Here is a 15886-nt window from a genome sequence, read left to right as displayed (position 1 = left end):
TAATTGTTCCCTTGACTTAACAAAACTCATAAACTAAGAAAAGAATATTCAAAAGTTTAATTCGGAGTATTTACTTCGAGAATCCTTTGATTTGGAAGAGCAACACCGAGCAAGTGAAGCAACGGAAGCTGAGGGAACAAAATGTATATACATTTGATTATCCGATTAAGACACATATGCATGTGATTATTTGAAAAACAAAACAAGAAAAGAAAGAAGAAAGTACTTTCCAGATTAAGATAATTTGATAACGCCATATGTTCTTTGATGGTTGCAATTAGGGAAAATTAGCGATTTGGTCCTGTATATTGGCCAGTTTTTGGTTTTGATCCTATATATTGTCATGTTTTGGAAAAGATATAATAACTCGGACATGTTTTTTATTTTGGTCCTTAATGTTGTCATGTTTTGGAAAAATGTACAATAAATTGAATTTTTTTTTTTTGTTTTGATCCTGTACGTTTTCATGTTTTGGAAAAAATACAATAACTTTGATATTTTTTGGATTTCATCCTATGTTACTAGAATCTCGAGAGCTTTCGGGTTTTGCTTAGTTGACATAAGATCGATTTCGCCAACTTGGTTCCTATTAATTTTCATGTGGTATAATTTGGGTTCAATATGAGCAAAATTAACTATAAAAAAATTAAAATATAAAATAAAAATATGTGAATCATTTACCTCAAACAAAATTTCACACAAACAAAAATCTAATTAAATGGTCGGCCCCTTTTATCTCGACAAAAGGGATTTAAATGGCTAAATTTTCTATCACATGGCTTGCATATTGATACACTACCCGCCATTTACCTCGAAGATAATTTTATTAAAACAAAAACCTAACCAAAATTTATTGGATTTTATTATTTAAGAGGGGTAGAATACGATTTGGACTCGGCCGCTTCAATTAGATTTTGTTTGTGTGAAGGTTTTTTTGAGATAAATAATTTACGTATTTTTTTATATATATTTTAGGTTTTTTGTTTTTTTAGTTAATTCTGCTTATGTGAAATCTAATTTAAGTCACATAATAATCAATAAGTGTCATGTAGGCAAAATATTATATTAACTAAGCAAAACATGATTTTTCTCTCGAGTCATGACAACATACAGGACCAAAACAAAAAAAAAAATCCAAGTTATTGTACTTTTTCCAAAACATGACAACATACAGGACCAAAACCAAAAAAAATATACAAGTTATTGTATCTTTTTCAAAACGTGACAACATACATGACCAAAACAAAAAACAGACCAACTTACATGACCAAAATGCTAATTTTCCCTTGCAATTATAACAAAGTGTTACTTTATTTCCAAAAATCAGAGGCACGCCAATGTTTTCCGTATATGGGAGGGAAGATGAAAAAGAATTTTTCAAAGAAGAAAGTGAAAGTTTTGGGCTGCAGTAAAAGGGGAAAAAATGAGGATATAAAAGTAAATTGATGTAAAAATATCAATGAAATCTTTTTGGAGGTAGATAATTAATCAGCCGCCTTTGTGATATCTAGTGGGCAAAAAATATGAAACCCAAACATGGGATCATACATGCCACACAAAAACACAAACACAAACATAAACACAAACACAAACACAAACACATATATATAATATATGAGACCGGACTCCCAGTTTAATTGGTCTCACCTGTTCATCGATTGACGGTGACTCGAGTTCAAGTCCTCCCCTCTTTTTTTGTAATTAAAAAAAAAACCACATACGCACACAAATGCATCTATAATATAATATGTAGGACAAGCACATGCACCTTTATCAAAAGCTATATATAGTTGGTATTTACACTACAATCAATGAGAATCGAACTCATGACATTGGGTCTAATAAATATTGTAAGATTGAGCGCTTCTCGTTTTACCTAAAGTTATAGCTGGTACTTATGGTGCAACTCAAATCTTTTAAACGCACAACAGCTGCTCAAGCGCTATAATTCGATCTCTTTACTTAACAAAGACAATTATTACACTCCAACATATAATATGATTGCTTAAATTGAAAGAAAAAAGTATTTTCAGAAAAAAAAATAAAAATCCACGTTTTTCTTTCAATCTATGAGAAAAATTAAAAAATTTATGCAGGAAATATATTAAAGATAACATTAGACTCACACACAATTTGGCCGGGTCTAACCCGGAACGGGACCGTGGTCAACGGGTTTATCCTGAAACCCTGACCAGACCGGATATTAGGCGGTTACAGTTTGCAGGTGTCAAAGCCGTCGACCCGGTGGGTTAAGCTTTTTTTTTTTTTAAATAAAAATAAATTTTGAATATATAATGAAATGCGAGTAAATGCGTGATTGGATATAATGAAATGTAATATTTTTTTATATATAATATATTAAAAGTTGAAATTTTATATATTTTTTATTGAATAAATGTACTAGATTTTTAATTTTGATAATGAAATATTTTGATAAAATTTTTATAAATTCAATTGTGAAAAACCTTTTTTTAATTTTTTTATTCTTTAAATATTTATTTAAAAATAAAATTTTTAGAAAATAAAAAAGGTTGGTCTGAACTTGAAACCGGCTGTTAATCGGATTCGGACCACGAGTTCCACAATCTAAACCGTAATTGGCCATGGACACCCCGGTTTAGGGTCCATATTTTGTTGAACCGGACCCAATATGTGGCCAGGCCTACACACAATCATGGTTGAAGCAGCACATCATTTATTTATTTGCTTACTATTGATATGCTAATTAACATGATCATTTTGTGGAATCATGAAGAATTCTAGATTTGTATAGAGAAATCGAGAATATATGACAAAAGATGAAAATGATATAATTTGTACTACGTGCATATATAATATGGGTACTGGTTCACTTCATGATACAATAATTAATGCGGTTTATTTTAATAAAAATATCGATGTTAATTATATGTATATTAGTTGGCCTAATTTATTAGCTACAGATAAAATGTATTCAATTTTCCCCACATTTTAATTTTAATAAAGCTCTAAAATCATTATTTCCGTGGCCAACCACATTCATCTATTACCACTACTTTAAGGTGGTAACAGCTAGCAACACATTCAACTAAACGTACATACAAAATCAAATTAAAGGGAAAAGCGATATATATATATATATATATATATATATATATATATATATATATACCACATGTATCTTTCAGATGTGCACAAAAGATCAATAAGCCCGTAGACTTAATACAATAGTTTACAAACCATCTGTTAGCTAATCCAGAAACTATACTAAGAAAATCATACGCGTCAGACGCATTCAAAAAAATGTTGATAGTCGAAATCGAACTCATGCCCTTTTGATCATCTCATGTCCACTTACTTCACCCAACTCGAATATCCTCTGAAAAGTTAACATACATAACCTTCCATATTATTTTACATATATATACATTTAGATGCTATTGACAATATTGTTCTAATAAATGATTCAGTACATCATAAAATATAATAAACTTCGTTTCCGAATCACATAAAAAACTTCAATATTCTTTTTATATTTCATATATATCAGTTGCGCTCCTATAAAACTATGGCTGACTTTTATTTGAATGCATGGGCTATTAATAAATATTATGATGGCGCATGCAATATATAATATATTTGCGTATACTAAATACCTAAAATTTACAGAAAATTTCAATAATATATAACACACACACACTTACACGTATATATATATATATATATATTTACACACACAAAAATTCTTATAAGACCGTCATAGATGTTAATTTTATAAGATGTCTCCTACTCGATCTCTTCCTATATATCTTTTCTGACAAAAGTATTACTTTTCACTTAATATATGTATCGAATTGACCCGTGTCTTACAGAAAAGCCGTCGTCCCCGTATACATGTGCATATATATATTTATATATAGGAAGAGATATTGTATAATGAAAGGTAGGCTAATTAGGGTAAGATTTGAAATGGGGTTCATAATTTTGCCAGCAAAGAAAAAGAGATGCATGCCAGCAGACTTTCTAACTACTCACAATAAATGCTAAGAATTAATGGCTGAATTGAAAACCCTCCAACTGCCCCAAACCCTATTCTCATTTACTACTCTGAATTCACATCTCATCTCAAACTTATATATCCCAATCAATTATTCAACAACTAAAATAACATTTTGCAGCTTCTTGATTCATCCATCATATAATATAATATGGCTCGAGCCGAACAGCATCTTTTGTCGACCGAAATCGTGAACCGGGGTGGTCCCGACGCCGGTAACATGACGTTCTCCGTCAGGGTGCGGCGGCGGCTGCCGGAGTTCGTCAACTCGGTGAACCTCAAGTACGTGAAGCTGGGATACCACTACTTGATCAGCCATGGAGTTTACCTGGCCACCATCCCTTTGATGCTTCTGGTGTTCGGGGCGGAGGTGGGCAGCCTCAGCCTCAGCACGGAGGATCTGTGGCGGCGCCTCTGGGACAGCACCGTCAAGTACGATCTCGCCGCCGTGGTGGGATTCGTGGCGCTCTCCGTTTTCACCCTCTGCGTCTTCTTCATGACTCGCCCCCGGCCTGTGTATCTTGTTGATTTCGCTTGCTACAAACCTCAAGATGATTTCAAGGTACCTTAGCTTAATTAATTAATATAATGTTTAAGTTTAAATTTCTAATTGCATGCTAATTAATGGGATGAAATATTAATTAAGATTTCTTGTAATTAAAGTGTATGCTAGCTAGCATTAATTAGATTTAATAAATATTACTACGAGTTTATGAAGTTAATTAACACCAAAGTTAATTATAGGTAGTGTGGGCACGGGGGTTTGTAGTACAAGTGGCACTCATGTATATTAATATATATATATATATATATATATATATATATATTCTCTCTTTAAAAAGAATATGTGAGTACGTGGGTGTAAATTAATTAATGATACCCAATCGGATTTTTTTTTTAATTTTAATTTTTAGGTTATGTCCAGCTGATTATTTGAGCGAGTTGAGCTATAGTTTATAGTCGATTTCGGATATTTTTGTGAAATTGTATTTTCAACTCTTATTTTGCGACGTATTACTTGGAATTATTAAAAATTGAAAATCAATCGAAACTATTTATATATGTTGCATTTTCCGTATCTACTAATTTTGAAGATTTTGATTGTTATTTTTTTTGAGGGAAGATTTTTATTATTTTCAATTTTTAAATAAAAAGGTTGAATCATTTAATTAACCAATTTTCGAATGGCATATGAACAAGAGTAGTTAGAAATTACCAAATTTATCTAATTCAATCAAGCGAAGAAAATTCCCGTATTGTTTGGATTGAATCTTGATCAATCACAATGAAAATCAACTTAATCAAAAAAATTAGTTTGGTTTGAGTTTTATAACAAAGAAAGTCAAATCAAACCAAGCTAATTAATTTTTATAAAAATACCTTTAATCTTGAATAAATAAGTTTAAAATCTTCTAAAACAAGTACTCTAGCTAGTATTTCGTTTTGCAATCAATTGATCATAGAAAACAACAAAAATATATGATCGAAATGATAACTATGCATTCTTTGTTTAATCATCATATATATACAAAAGGATCTTATCTATGTATCTACATCTATTCTCGTAGTACTACTTGATTCATGAGTGAGATTATTATAAATATTACTCGAAATGATACAAAGACGTTGAGTTTGATCTAGATCTTGTAAAGAGTACTAAGGCATTTATATATATATATATATATATTTTTTTTTTTATTTTTTTTTTGATGTGGAAACCGGCCACCGCTATCTTTCGGTGCGCTCTAGGTAAACCCCAATCTAACGCAATAGCCTGCAAACATATATAGTTATTTATATGATAACGTATGACTGCATGCATGCAGGTGACAAAGGATCAATTCATACAACTTGCAAGAAGTTCAGGAAAATTTGAGGAAGAAAGCCTTGAATTCCAGAAGCGAATCCTTCACTCCTCCGGCATCGGCGACGAGACCTACGTCCCGAAATCGATAGGCTCGCCGGAGAACATAGTGACCATGAAAGAAGGCCGAGCGGAAGCGTCCGCCGTCATGTTCGGAGCTCTGGACGAGCTGTTCGAGAAGACCAAAGTCCGGCCGAAAGACATCGGCGTGCTTGTCGTCAACTGCAGCATCTTCAACCCCACGCCGTCTCTCTCGGCCATGATCATCAACCACTACAAGCTGAGGGGGAACATTCTCAGCTTCAACTTGGGGGGCATGGGCTGCAGCGCCGGGATCATCGCCTTGGATTTGGCTCGTGACATGCTTCTGGCCAATCCCAATAATTATGCTGTGGTGGTGAGTACGGAGATGGTGGCCTACAACTGGTATCCTGGGAACGATAGGTCCATGCTCATCCCTAATTGTTACTTCAGAATGGGTTGCTCCGCCGTGCTCCTCTCCAATCGCCGCCGAGACTACCGCCGTTCCAAGTACCGGTTGGAGCATATAGTTCGCACCCACAAGGGAGCTGATGATCGGAGCTTCAGGTATATATGCATTCTTTTTTTATTGGTTATGATCTAGTGTTAGGAGGAGTTTGTTACATGCCACTATTGAGGGATTCTGGCTTTTTTGGGAGACGGTCTTATGGATATACATCTGTGAAACTGTCAACTGGGTTCATAATTGAAGTGAAAAGTGATATTTTGGCACAAAAAAAATGATACATTTTCATGCTTCAAGTGGGGTAAGTGTTACGAGGAGTTTGTTATAATTGACTACTGCCACTTTATTTGCATGCAACTATTGAGGGATTCTGGTTTGAATAGGTTTTCGGTGAGACGGTCTTATGGATCATGAGACTTTAACTCGGTTTATAATTATAGTGAAAAGTGATATTTTGACACAAAATGATACTTTTTCATGCTTGAGGTTGGGGGTAAGAGATACATTTTATAAAATTGAGTCGTGAGACGGTTTCAGGAGCATTCGACAAGAAGAAGACAGCCAGAGATTCAGAGGTATAAAAATCAGCAAAGACTTGATCGAAATAGGCGCAGATGCTCTCAAAGCAAACATCACCACGCTCGGTCCCCTCGTCCTCCCGTTCTCCGAGCAGCTCCTCTTCTTCTCCACACTAATCTGGAGGATCCTATCCCGCAACAGCGGAAATTCCAAGCCCACGAAGCCATACATCCCCGACTACAAGCTCGCGTTCGAGCACTTTTGCGTGCACGCCGCGAGCAAGACGGTGCTGGACGAGCTGCAGAGGAACTTGGGACTAAGCGACGAGAATCTCGAAGCATCTCGTGCTGTGCTGCACAGGTTTGGTAACACATCCAGCAGTAGCATATGGTACGAGCTGGCCTACCTGGAGGCGAAGGGACGAGTGAAGGGTGGCGACCGCGTGTGGCAGCTGGCGTTCGGGTCGGGTTTGAAATGTAACAGTGCTGTCTGGAAGTCCCTGAGGGGGATCAAGAAGCCTGTGAGGAACCCGTGGATGGATTGTATTGATAGGTATCCTCAGCCTGGATTAATGTAGGCTGGTTTGAGGTAAGAAATTTTTGGCCAATTTCAAGAGTTGAGTGGATATATATCAGCAGCTTCTTGGATTGGTTGATTTGATTGTTGCATTTGTTTTAGGTGCCAATCACAGTATCATAGTAATACCCACCGAAATGGTGTGCAGCATTTGTTCTGTTGTTATTTTTCTAAAATTGTTTGAATTCTTTGTCGAAATTTTCGAGATTATTTTTCAGACATTTGGTGACTATATATATATATATATAAATTTGGCAGAGAGATTTGATCTGCGTTTTCATGGGTTTTGTGTTTGTCTTTACAGGTACATGAAGAGCAAAGGGTTACCCACAAATTTGAGATTTTACAAATTACATTTCGTAGCTTAGAGGTGTTGTTTTAAAGTTTGTGTGTGGTTGGAATAACAGAAATACAGGATTACAGATTATAATATGTTCATGAAAGTGATGTGGTTAGATGAACATATGGTGATGGATTGATTGCTAGTATCATATTTGAGAAGTGACACAAAAATATATGATGATTGAGAGGGGAATTATCATTATACATTCTAATTGTTACATTTTAGTGGTCAAAATTGTACATCATTTCCCTCGATTTGGTACATGAATGAAAGAAGATTACATTTCATGTGTATTTTGAATATTGCGAGCCCTTTGGATTTGAATGAACATAAATAGAGAATAGTTTCAAACCAAACAACTGAAGATGAATGAATCACTAATTAGGCTATCTCCCAATGAAATGCAGTTAGATGTGAACTCTTAATCAAAGCAAGGTTACCCTTTGAATTTGAAATATGTCATTATAGGTGTATTTGAAATTCGTCACACTTATACTCAAATTTTATCCTTCCAAAAAAAAAAAAACAGAATTCGAAATAACAAGTTCGAAATCCATCGGATTCATGTACAACACAAGAACTTCTTCCAAGTTATTTTGTTTTTCGAATCCAATGTAATAACATTTTTATCACACAATGTAATGACCATTAAAGGTGATGGAAAAAGCTCGAGTATGAAAACAATCAATGAATAAAACTTATTTTTTTTTTAAAAAAAAAAAAAAAAAAAGCCATACAAAATCTTGAGAATTCTTTTCATCAAGGGCAAGCCAGAATCGCCCCCGCAAACATCAACTAAAATTACAGGAGAGATCAAGGGATAAAATAATTTCCTCTCCATATGCTATTTTATTGTTTTGCTTGTTCATTACATACAAGCAAGTATTATTCAAGGAGAGCAAAAATTTTCATCGTCATCACACATTAGTCTCGATACGGAACTAGTTCGGATACATCTTTTTCAGGATAACCAGTCGTCATCCATTCCTTCAATTTCCTCAATCTCCATGCTGCATAATCACAAAGAAAGAAATTGCAAAGACATTTAAATTGTAAGAGATCTAAACTGATAATAAAAGAAAAGGAATACAAAAATGGCAGGAGCTATCAGGTATAAACAAGAACATTTTGGCAAGATAATTTTGACAATTTTTTAAAGACGTTCCTATAAAACAAGGAATTTTACAGGAAACAATGTAGTAATACTTGATAAATAGATTTTGGAATCAAATTGTGCCTGGCCAAAACAGGAACAGGGGTAACTGGTAAGAACCTTTATGACAAGATGATCCTTATACGTCCATATCCAACCGATCCAAAATGAAAATAAAATGCATTGAAGGTGAAAAAAAAATAGAAAAGAAAAAAGAAAACAAATGAAAGATAATTCCAACAATTTTCAGGTGAATATTAAATTATTTCTCAAGATTAATTCTTACCATGGCAAAGCAGGCTCTTGCAAGTATTCATCTGAGCAACAATCGTTCAGATCGTGCAAGCAGCTCTCGTTTGCATTTAGCCAGGCAGGATATTCCATAACTTCATCCTCTGGTTTACTTTCCTTCAAGAACTTGAGCCACCAAGCAGAAGTCACCAAATTCATAGTGTCATTCCATTCCATCTGGTACTGTTCCCCAATCGACCTGATCTCTGCAATCTCCTTGTCATCCATAGCTGGATGCAAGCCAGAATCACCGAATTCGGTCACCTCAGCCGCAACCACAGAAGGTGGCACCGCCATGCTTGGAATTTCCTCAGTGGCAGGGGAAGAAGAGGTTGATGCGGAAGAAGAGGAGTAAACTGATGAAGATTTGCTTATACCATTACAAGGGGTCTCCAAAAGGTTGAAATCTTGAAGATTGAGGTTGAGGCCTAGCGTTTGGCTTGGTAGGATAAAATTGAGATTTTCTTGGATAAGCGATGGAGATGCAATTGTCGATACAGGCCAAGAATAAGGGGTACACAAGCCTTGTGAGTAAGATAAATGGCCTAAATTCTTGATCGGAAAATTGCTGGAAGTAGAAGAATTTGAAGCATATATTCTTGTATTCCTCCTAGACATTAACTTGGCCTCCTGTTCTAAAGAAAGTTGATTAGATAAGGGCCCCAATGCCGGCATTTCAGGCCCTGATTCGAACTGTTGCTGATGTTGCTTTTCATTTGCTTGTTTCATTGCCGCTCTATGAAATTTAAGAGCGGCAACAATTTCTCTTCGGGCTTCAGCCATATTTAGCAGCCTTTCTTGGTAAGGCCTGCTTGTGTGAAGCCTTCTCCTCACTTGTTTTTTATGCTGTTGAGGAGATTTTTCTTGTTTATGATTAGAAAATCCATCACCAATTCCAGCAGAATCTTGGTTGCTGGAAACCCCTTCTCCCTCTGAATTCTCAACCACCTTATTATTAAATGAATCTTTGGCTCTTGAAGAGGTTAATTCCTTAACAAGGGTACGAATGTAAGCACCAGACAGATGGGGTTCTTTCAAATTTTCAAGATTTTCTACTTCCACCACCCCATTTTGTGATCTTGGAGAAGATTTTCCCCTCATCTTCTGTGCTAAATTTGGTTTTCTAGTAAATAAGTTTAGATGGAAAATGAAGGGTTGGAAAGTGGAAAAGAGGTGGTTCTGAAAATAATTTTATGCACTTTATATGGGGGGCCAAAGCACAAAATGCAGAGAGGGTAGAGGTCAAGATGAAAGAAGTGCTCGTGGGTGCTATAAATAGCTGGTGACATGGTCTAGGGTTTTTAAAATCTTTTGGAGTTTTCCCTGTTTTGGAAAACTACCAGGTTTTAACTCCCGGTTTTACTGCCAGTAGGTGGAGATTTCACAATTGAATTTCCCCTCCTCTTTGGGTTTACACTGAAAAGAATCTCTATACTCTATTGATATGACGATCACGATAGCTTGTAATCAAACAAACCATGATAGATAATAGATAAGAGAGATCTATCCGGTGGAATTCAACTAATTATAACCATCAATTGCCCCATGATGATGACATAAGCAACTCAAACTTCAATGGTGCTCGACACCACTGGTCATAAATTGATCTTAGCCCACCATATCATTCACTCATTTAAATGGTATATAATGATAAGGGTAAGCATGACTCTCAGGTACAACCCCAAGCATTTCATGATATTACTAGCTTTAAGGCAACCCCATGAAGACACACTATCAGGTCTTATGCAATCAGGCAAGTAATAAATTCTCTTCTTATTCTTGAATGAAGATTAAATTTGTAACAAGTTCTAATTTTTTTGATACACGCGTCAGGCAAGTCAATAGATAAGAATGCATAATCTTTTCCATTCAAAGCATTTGACAAGTCATAAAATTAAATTGGCTTTATCCTTATCTTTGTTGCTTACGTGATCACAACAAACCGGCCCCTATAGTTTAGCTCACTCTGCTCTAATTCTCAGGACCCTGTAACTAAGGCAAAAGGAGAGGAGAAATTTGGGCATATGAAAAAAAATAATGTCCAAGAATATCTAAATAAATTTGCAAATTATATAGCGGCAATCATTTGGAGGATAAGATGAAAGTTACAAATTTAAACCCACTAGACGAGTCAGCTACAAGTGTGTATAGCTCATGCTTCACAGTCAAGGTGCATGCGTATCATCTTCCTGTATCTTTTCAAGTTATGGTTTTTTCAGTACTTTACATTTTGTATACCCATAATGTTTATTCCAAAAAATCTACCTTATATGATTTTGATTAGTTCAACTTTATGTGCACACCATATGCAAAGGGACCAAGCTGTGAAAAAACCCAGCACAAAGTGGTTACAGAAACTGACGGGATTTTTTAATAGTACAATTGTTTATATTGGATTGTAATGTATAAATTTCAATTCTCAGACATGTACTATTAAGTACATTTTTTATATATGTTTTATAATGCGATGATAATTTAAACACAAATATAATATTCGCTGCAGCGTACAGTGTCGCTGTCTCTATAAAAGAACAGGGGAAAAAAATTATATTAGTTTCGCATTTAAATATCATATAAATGATTTGATTCTCCAACATTGAATATTTTAAAACTTTAAATTCCGCAACATTATTATAGTCAGATCAACATGGAACTTAGACCTATCAAATAGAACAATATAATATATAATATGTAACAGTATATATAATATAAATAATAATAAAAACACAGCCTGTAAAAAGATACAGGCGCTCCATACCTTACTCTCCTTGCTTTGGATTTCAAGCTCCCTTTTTGCTAAACAGCTTTCAGCTCATTGGCTTATGCAAGGCCTCGCACACACTTTTTCAGCAGCAGGCTGTAGCCAAATTATGTTCCCACATAAGAAAAAGCATTTATATTTATAGAATCTGAGTGAGATTAACCTTAACATTGAGAATTAATGCTTAACTAATTAAGTTCCAAGATATTTAAGTTGTGTTCAATATCGCGATAGTTAGACTTTATGTCTTTAAGATAATATTTCCTTGTACATTGCAGTTATGAGATTTACCAATTGTCTCCAAGATACAATAACTTATGTACGGTAGTAGCACTACAAAATATAAAAACCACGAACTAAAGCATTTAAAAACTCTCCATATAGATACGACAATGAAAATGGGTGAAGAAGATACGGAAAATAATAGTTTTCAAGAATTGTGGTACCAATTCGTGAAACGTTTTAATTTCTAGACCCAATTCGATCTACTTCATTTAATCACATTCTACTTGTTCGCATCACACTAATCAATGAAAGTCCATAACTTTTTAAAACTTTTAGATCACAATCCGATGGATCAACTCAGACAAATTGAGACCTAATCGTACATGTTCGCAATGTCCATATGAAAAATTATTAAGAATCATGGATCATTGCATTCATTTGTTAACGTGCCTCTTGCAAATGCCCGATTATCTATTCAAGCCAATCACAACCTCAATGGCCTCTATGCAAAGGTCAAATGCATGATGTTATGCCATGTTGCACTATTATGCTCCATCACCAAGCCATACATGGTGTTAAGTCACACAGACAAGTTTGTAACATCGGGACTACTAATTAGCCTACCAAAATCTATTCAAGTTGTCTAGTTTATCCAATGTTGGTTAAGAAAAAACTAAATATATTAAACTTGTCTACATGTTCAGGTCGCTCAATTCGTTTCCATTTTTGTTAAACGGAATTTGCTTTAATTATTAATCAACGATAACAAGCCCGAGGTTAAAATATCAATTTCCAATTTCTTCTTGGAATTTCCTCCTAATTCCTTCCAGAATCTCTTAAACAAGTTTATCTGTTCATCCATATTCTTACTTGATTATTGCCACCATCTTTGCTTTTATGTGCAAGGTCAGAGGTGCAAACGGATTGAGTTGGCTCGCAAACTCTTCAAACAGACTCGAAATATTTGATTTGATTCAAAATTATTAAATTCGAGCTAAACTCAAGGTTCAGACTCACATTTTTTTGCTCGATAGTTCGTGACTTGTTTACGAACTTAAATTATTAATGCTAATATAATATAAATATTTATTAAATAAATATATTTCGATCTTTCAAGTATTTATTTTTAAGAAATTATTCGAAGAGCTCAAACATGTTCGAATATTTCGAGTCAAACTCGAACTCTAATTTGAACCAAATTCGAACAAAAAATTGTAAACTATTCGAGCTTTAAATCAAGATCGGATATATCAAATTCAAGCATTAAAATTTTCTTAATATTTAGCTTCTTTGATTCTCTTACACTTCTATGCTAGGCTCATTATAATTCAAGAACTTGATACCAGTGAGGCAATGGCCGCACCATCATATATCCATTTTTTTATTACATGGGAGTGGGGTGATTTTTTGCTATTAAGTATCACCTATAATTAAACCCAAACTTCTTCCTTATCGAGAGGGGTTTAATTTATACCATTACATCAAGAGTGAGATGACATCATATTATGATTTTGGCCACACTTAACATTGTTAATCATTTGCACATAGCATAACCATGATCAGGATTAGAAAATGGACTAATTCATGGAAGAGCATATGGCTTCTGACTCAGCTAATATGATTTGTCCAATCAAGCATAAAGAGCTACAGTACTGCTCAGAAGCAGAGTTCACAGTAATTCAATCCAACAATAAAATTACTTATCTCACAATTTTTTCATAATAGTTTACATTATTTACTATTCAGCCCTTGAGTAACTATTATTTAGAAGTGACATAAATAAATGTTAGTTAAAAGTTTTTATAATAGTTGCAAATTCAAGTGATGTGGTAAGTGTATCTATTAACTAGCTTTAATCAGTAATTTAATTTTCAAGAAAATATTATCATAAAAATGAATTTTCTCTCTTAAAGCTCTGAATATAAACTTGCTTGCATGTATAAACATGAATTTGAGTCTATTCTCCACGTACATGAATTACAATATATTACTACCAAGGTAAAAAAAATGAAATCTTGCAAATGTGATCAAACACTATCTTAAGTGAGCTATTTAGAACACTAATTACTACAACATGCTTGAAATCAAGGGTACAATTAAGAGAGAGTAATCCAAATTTGTCCATTTTAGGGAGCATTTCATCTCATATTTCATATACTCCGATATAAATTGTTGAAAACACCCGTGATGAAATGATGATTAAAAAAAAAGAAGATAAAATGCTATTGTTGAACCAAAATCCAATTTCCCCAATTCACAAAAATTTGAGGCATGTGGTGCAAACAGTTGGGCAAGAGGTACATTAATTATCAAGAACCAACACCAAAAAACATATCAAGATACAAAATGTAGAATAAAAAATCAAGCATTAAAAAAGGGGAAAATAGCTGGTTTATACAAAATGTAGAATAAAAAATCAAGCATTAAAAAAGGGGAAAATAGCTGGGTTATATATAAAAATCAAAATCATGAGCAATTGTTGATAATAAATAAAATAATAATGGAAATGGATAGGAAACAGGCCTGGATAGCATCCAAACACAAAGCGTCATCCTGAAGCGGCGGCAACTTCCACCAATCCCCTTCGCCCGCCCGCAGATGTCTCAGATTGGTTCGCCGAATCGCAATTTTCCATTAAATTTCCCGCAGCGCACATTATATATATTAAAAAATCAGCCACGGGTATTCGATTTCATCCGAGTAGCATCGAGAAAACGAATTTATTGTGCGATCAAAAAACAAAAATATATATTCCGATGGGCGAAATGGGAGAGATTTTGAGAATTGGAGATATCACTGTAGAATGTCACAGGACAGCTACCTGCGCATTTTGGGCAAACTCATTGTTTTTTTAATTTTATTTAATTTTATTTAATTATTATTAGTATCATAAAATATTAATATTTTTTTTTGAAATATCTACCTAATAATTATAAAATAGTAAATCTTGAGAGGCACCTATATTAAATATTTTTTTAGTGAAAATTGCAAATTTGGTATTGAGTTGTTTCTTTGTGATTTTGTTATTCAAGCACTCAAATTTTAATTTTAAACCGATGTTTTGTGAGAAAAAATATTCTGTAACAAATTGGTGTAACAAAGTGATTGATATATCTTTCTTTCTTCATTATAGATTTATATTAAATGTTCAATTTCTCTCTTCATCAAACACATGGACAATGAGTGATTGGTGTAACACACAATATAAACTCGTATTGCGTGTATATAAAGTTTTTATTTTTAATTAAAATTGTATATTGTTTTTAAAATTTTTATATGGTGAAAAAAAAATTTAGGCAATCATGCACTTTTATAAAAATAATTAAAATGGAGAAGTTAGTGAGTTTGTGGTATAATATAATTCATGATCGACCTACGGCCTATAGACCATATCCATTTGCATCGACTAATTTATCTTTGAGAATGTAAAACTGTTGTTGTTGTTGTTATTATTATTATTATTATTATTATTATTATTATTATTATTATTATTGTTGTTGTTGTTGTTGTTGTTGTTGTTGTTATTGTTTCGTGCTCCTACTTGTTTTTTTAATTAAATAACTAAATTCTCTATTCATAAAAAATACACCACAATCTTGAAATTAAAACATTTGACACTCAATTTTGATAA

General features: G+C 33.8%; 2 protein-coding genes across 2 annotated transcripts; one reads left to right on the top strand and one right to left on the bottom strand.

Annotated features, from left to right (window-relative positions):
* Nucleotides 1–4096: 4096 nt before the first annotated feature.
* LOC140894581 (3-ketoacyl-CoA synthase 10-like) lies at nucleotides 4097–8096 on the top strand. The gene is made up of 4 exons (XM_073303130.1): nucleotides 4097–4598; nucleotides 5863–6488; nucleotides 6925–7494; nucleotides 7787–8096. The coding sequence occupies exons 1-3, from the start codon at nucleotides 4188–4190 to the stop codon at nucleotides 7481–7483; spliced, it is 1596 nt and encodes a 531-aa protein (XP_073159231.1). The 5' UTR covers nucleotides 4097–4187; the 3' UTR covers nucleotides 7484–7494; nucleotides 7787–8096.
* Nucleotides 8097–8535: 439 nt separating this feature from the next.
* On the bottom strand, nucleotides 8536–15081 carry LOC140863089 (uncharacterized). Its single transcript, XM_073266241.1, has 3 exons — nucleotides 14779–15081; nucleotides 9265–12126; nucleotides 8536–8835 (listed from the first exon to the last, which is right to left on the bottom strand). Exons 2-3 carry the CDS (start codon nucleotides 10368–10370, stop codon nucleotides 8787–8789), a joined length of 1155 nt encoding a protein of 384 aa, XP_073122342.1. The 5' UTR covers nucleotides 10371–12126; nucleotides 14779–15081; the 3' UTR covers nucleotides 8536–8786.
* Between the last annotated feature and the right edge of the window lie 805 nt (nucleotides 15082–15886).

Source organism: Henckelia pumila, chromosome 4, assembly GCF_033568475.1.
Source record: "Henckelia pumila isolate YLH828 chromosome 4, ASM3356847v2, whole genome shotgun sequence".
Classification (NCBI taxonomy): domain Eukaryota; kingdom Viridiplantae; phylum Streptophyta; class Magnoliopsida; order Lamiales; family Gesneriaceae; genus Henckelia; species Henckelia pumila.
Note: the sequence above shows the minus strand (reverse complement) of the source record. Positions and strands in the feature narration are given on the sequence as shown.

Bases quoted from the DNA above. Each gene is read 5' to 3' on its own strand.
- LOC140863089 (XM_073266241.1), bottom strand. From the start codon at position 10,370: ATGAGGGGAAAATCTTCTCCAAGATCACAAAATGGGGTGGTGGAAGTA. The intron at 8,836-9,264 runs GTAAGAATTAAT...GTGATTATGCAG, and splicing joins CAAGAGCCTGCTTTGCCATG to CATGGAGATTGAGGAAATTG.
- LOC140894581 (XM_073303130.1), top strand. From the start codon at position 4,188: ATGGCTCGAGCCGAACAGCATCTTTTGTCGACCGAAATCGTGAACCGG. The intron at 4,599-5,862 runs GTACCTTAGCTT...GCATGCATGCAG, and splicing joins AACCTCAAGATGATTTCAAG to GTGACAAAGGATCAATTCAT. The intron at 6,489-6,924 runs GTATATATGCAT...AGACGGTTTCAG, and splicing joins GCTGATGATCGGAGCTTCAG to GAGCATTCGACAAGAAGAAG.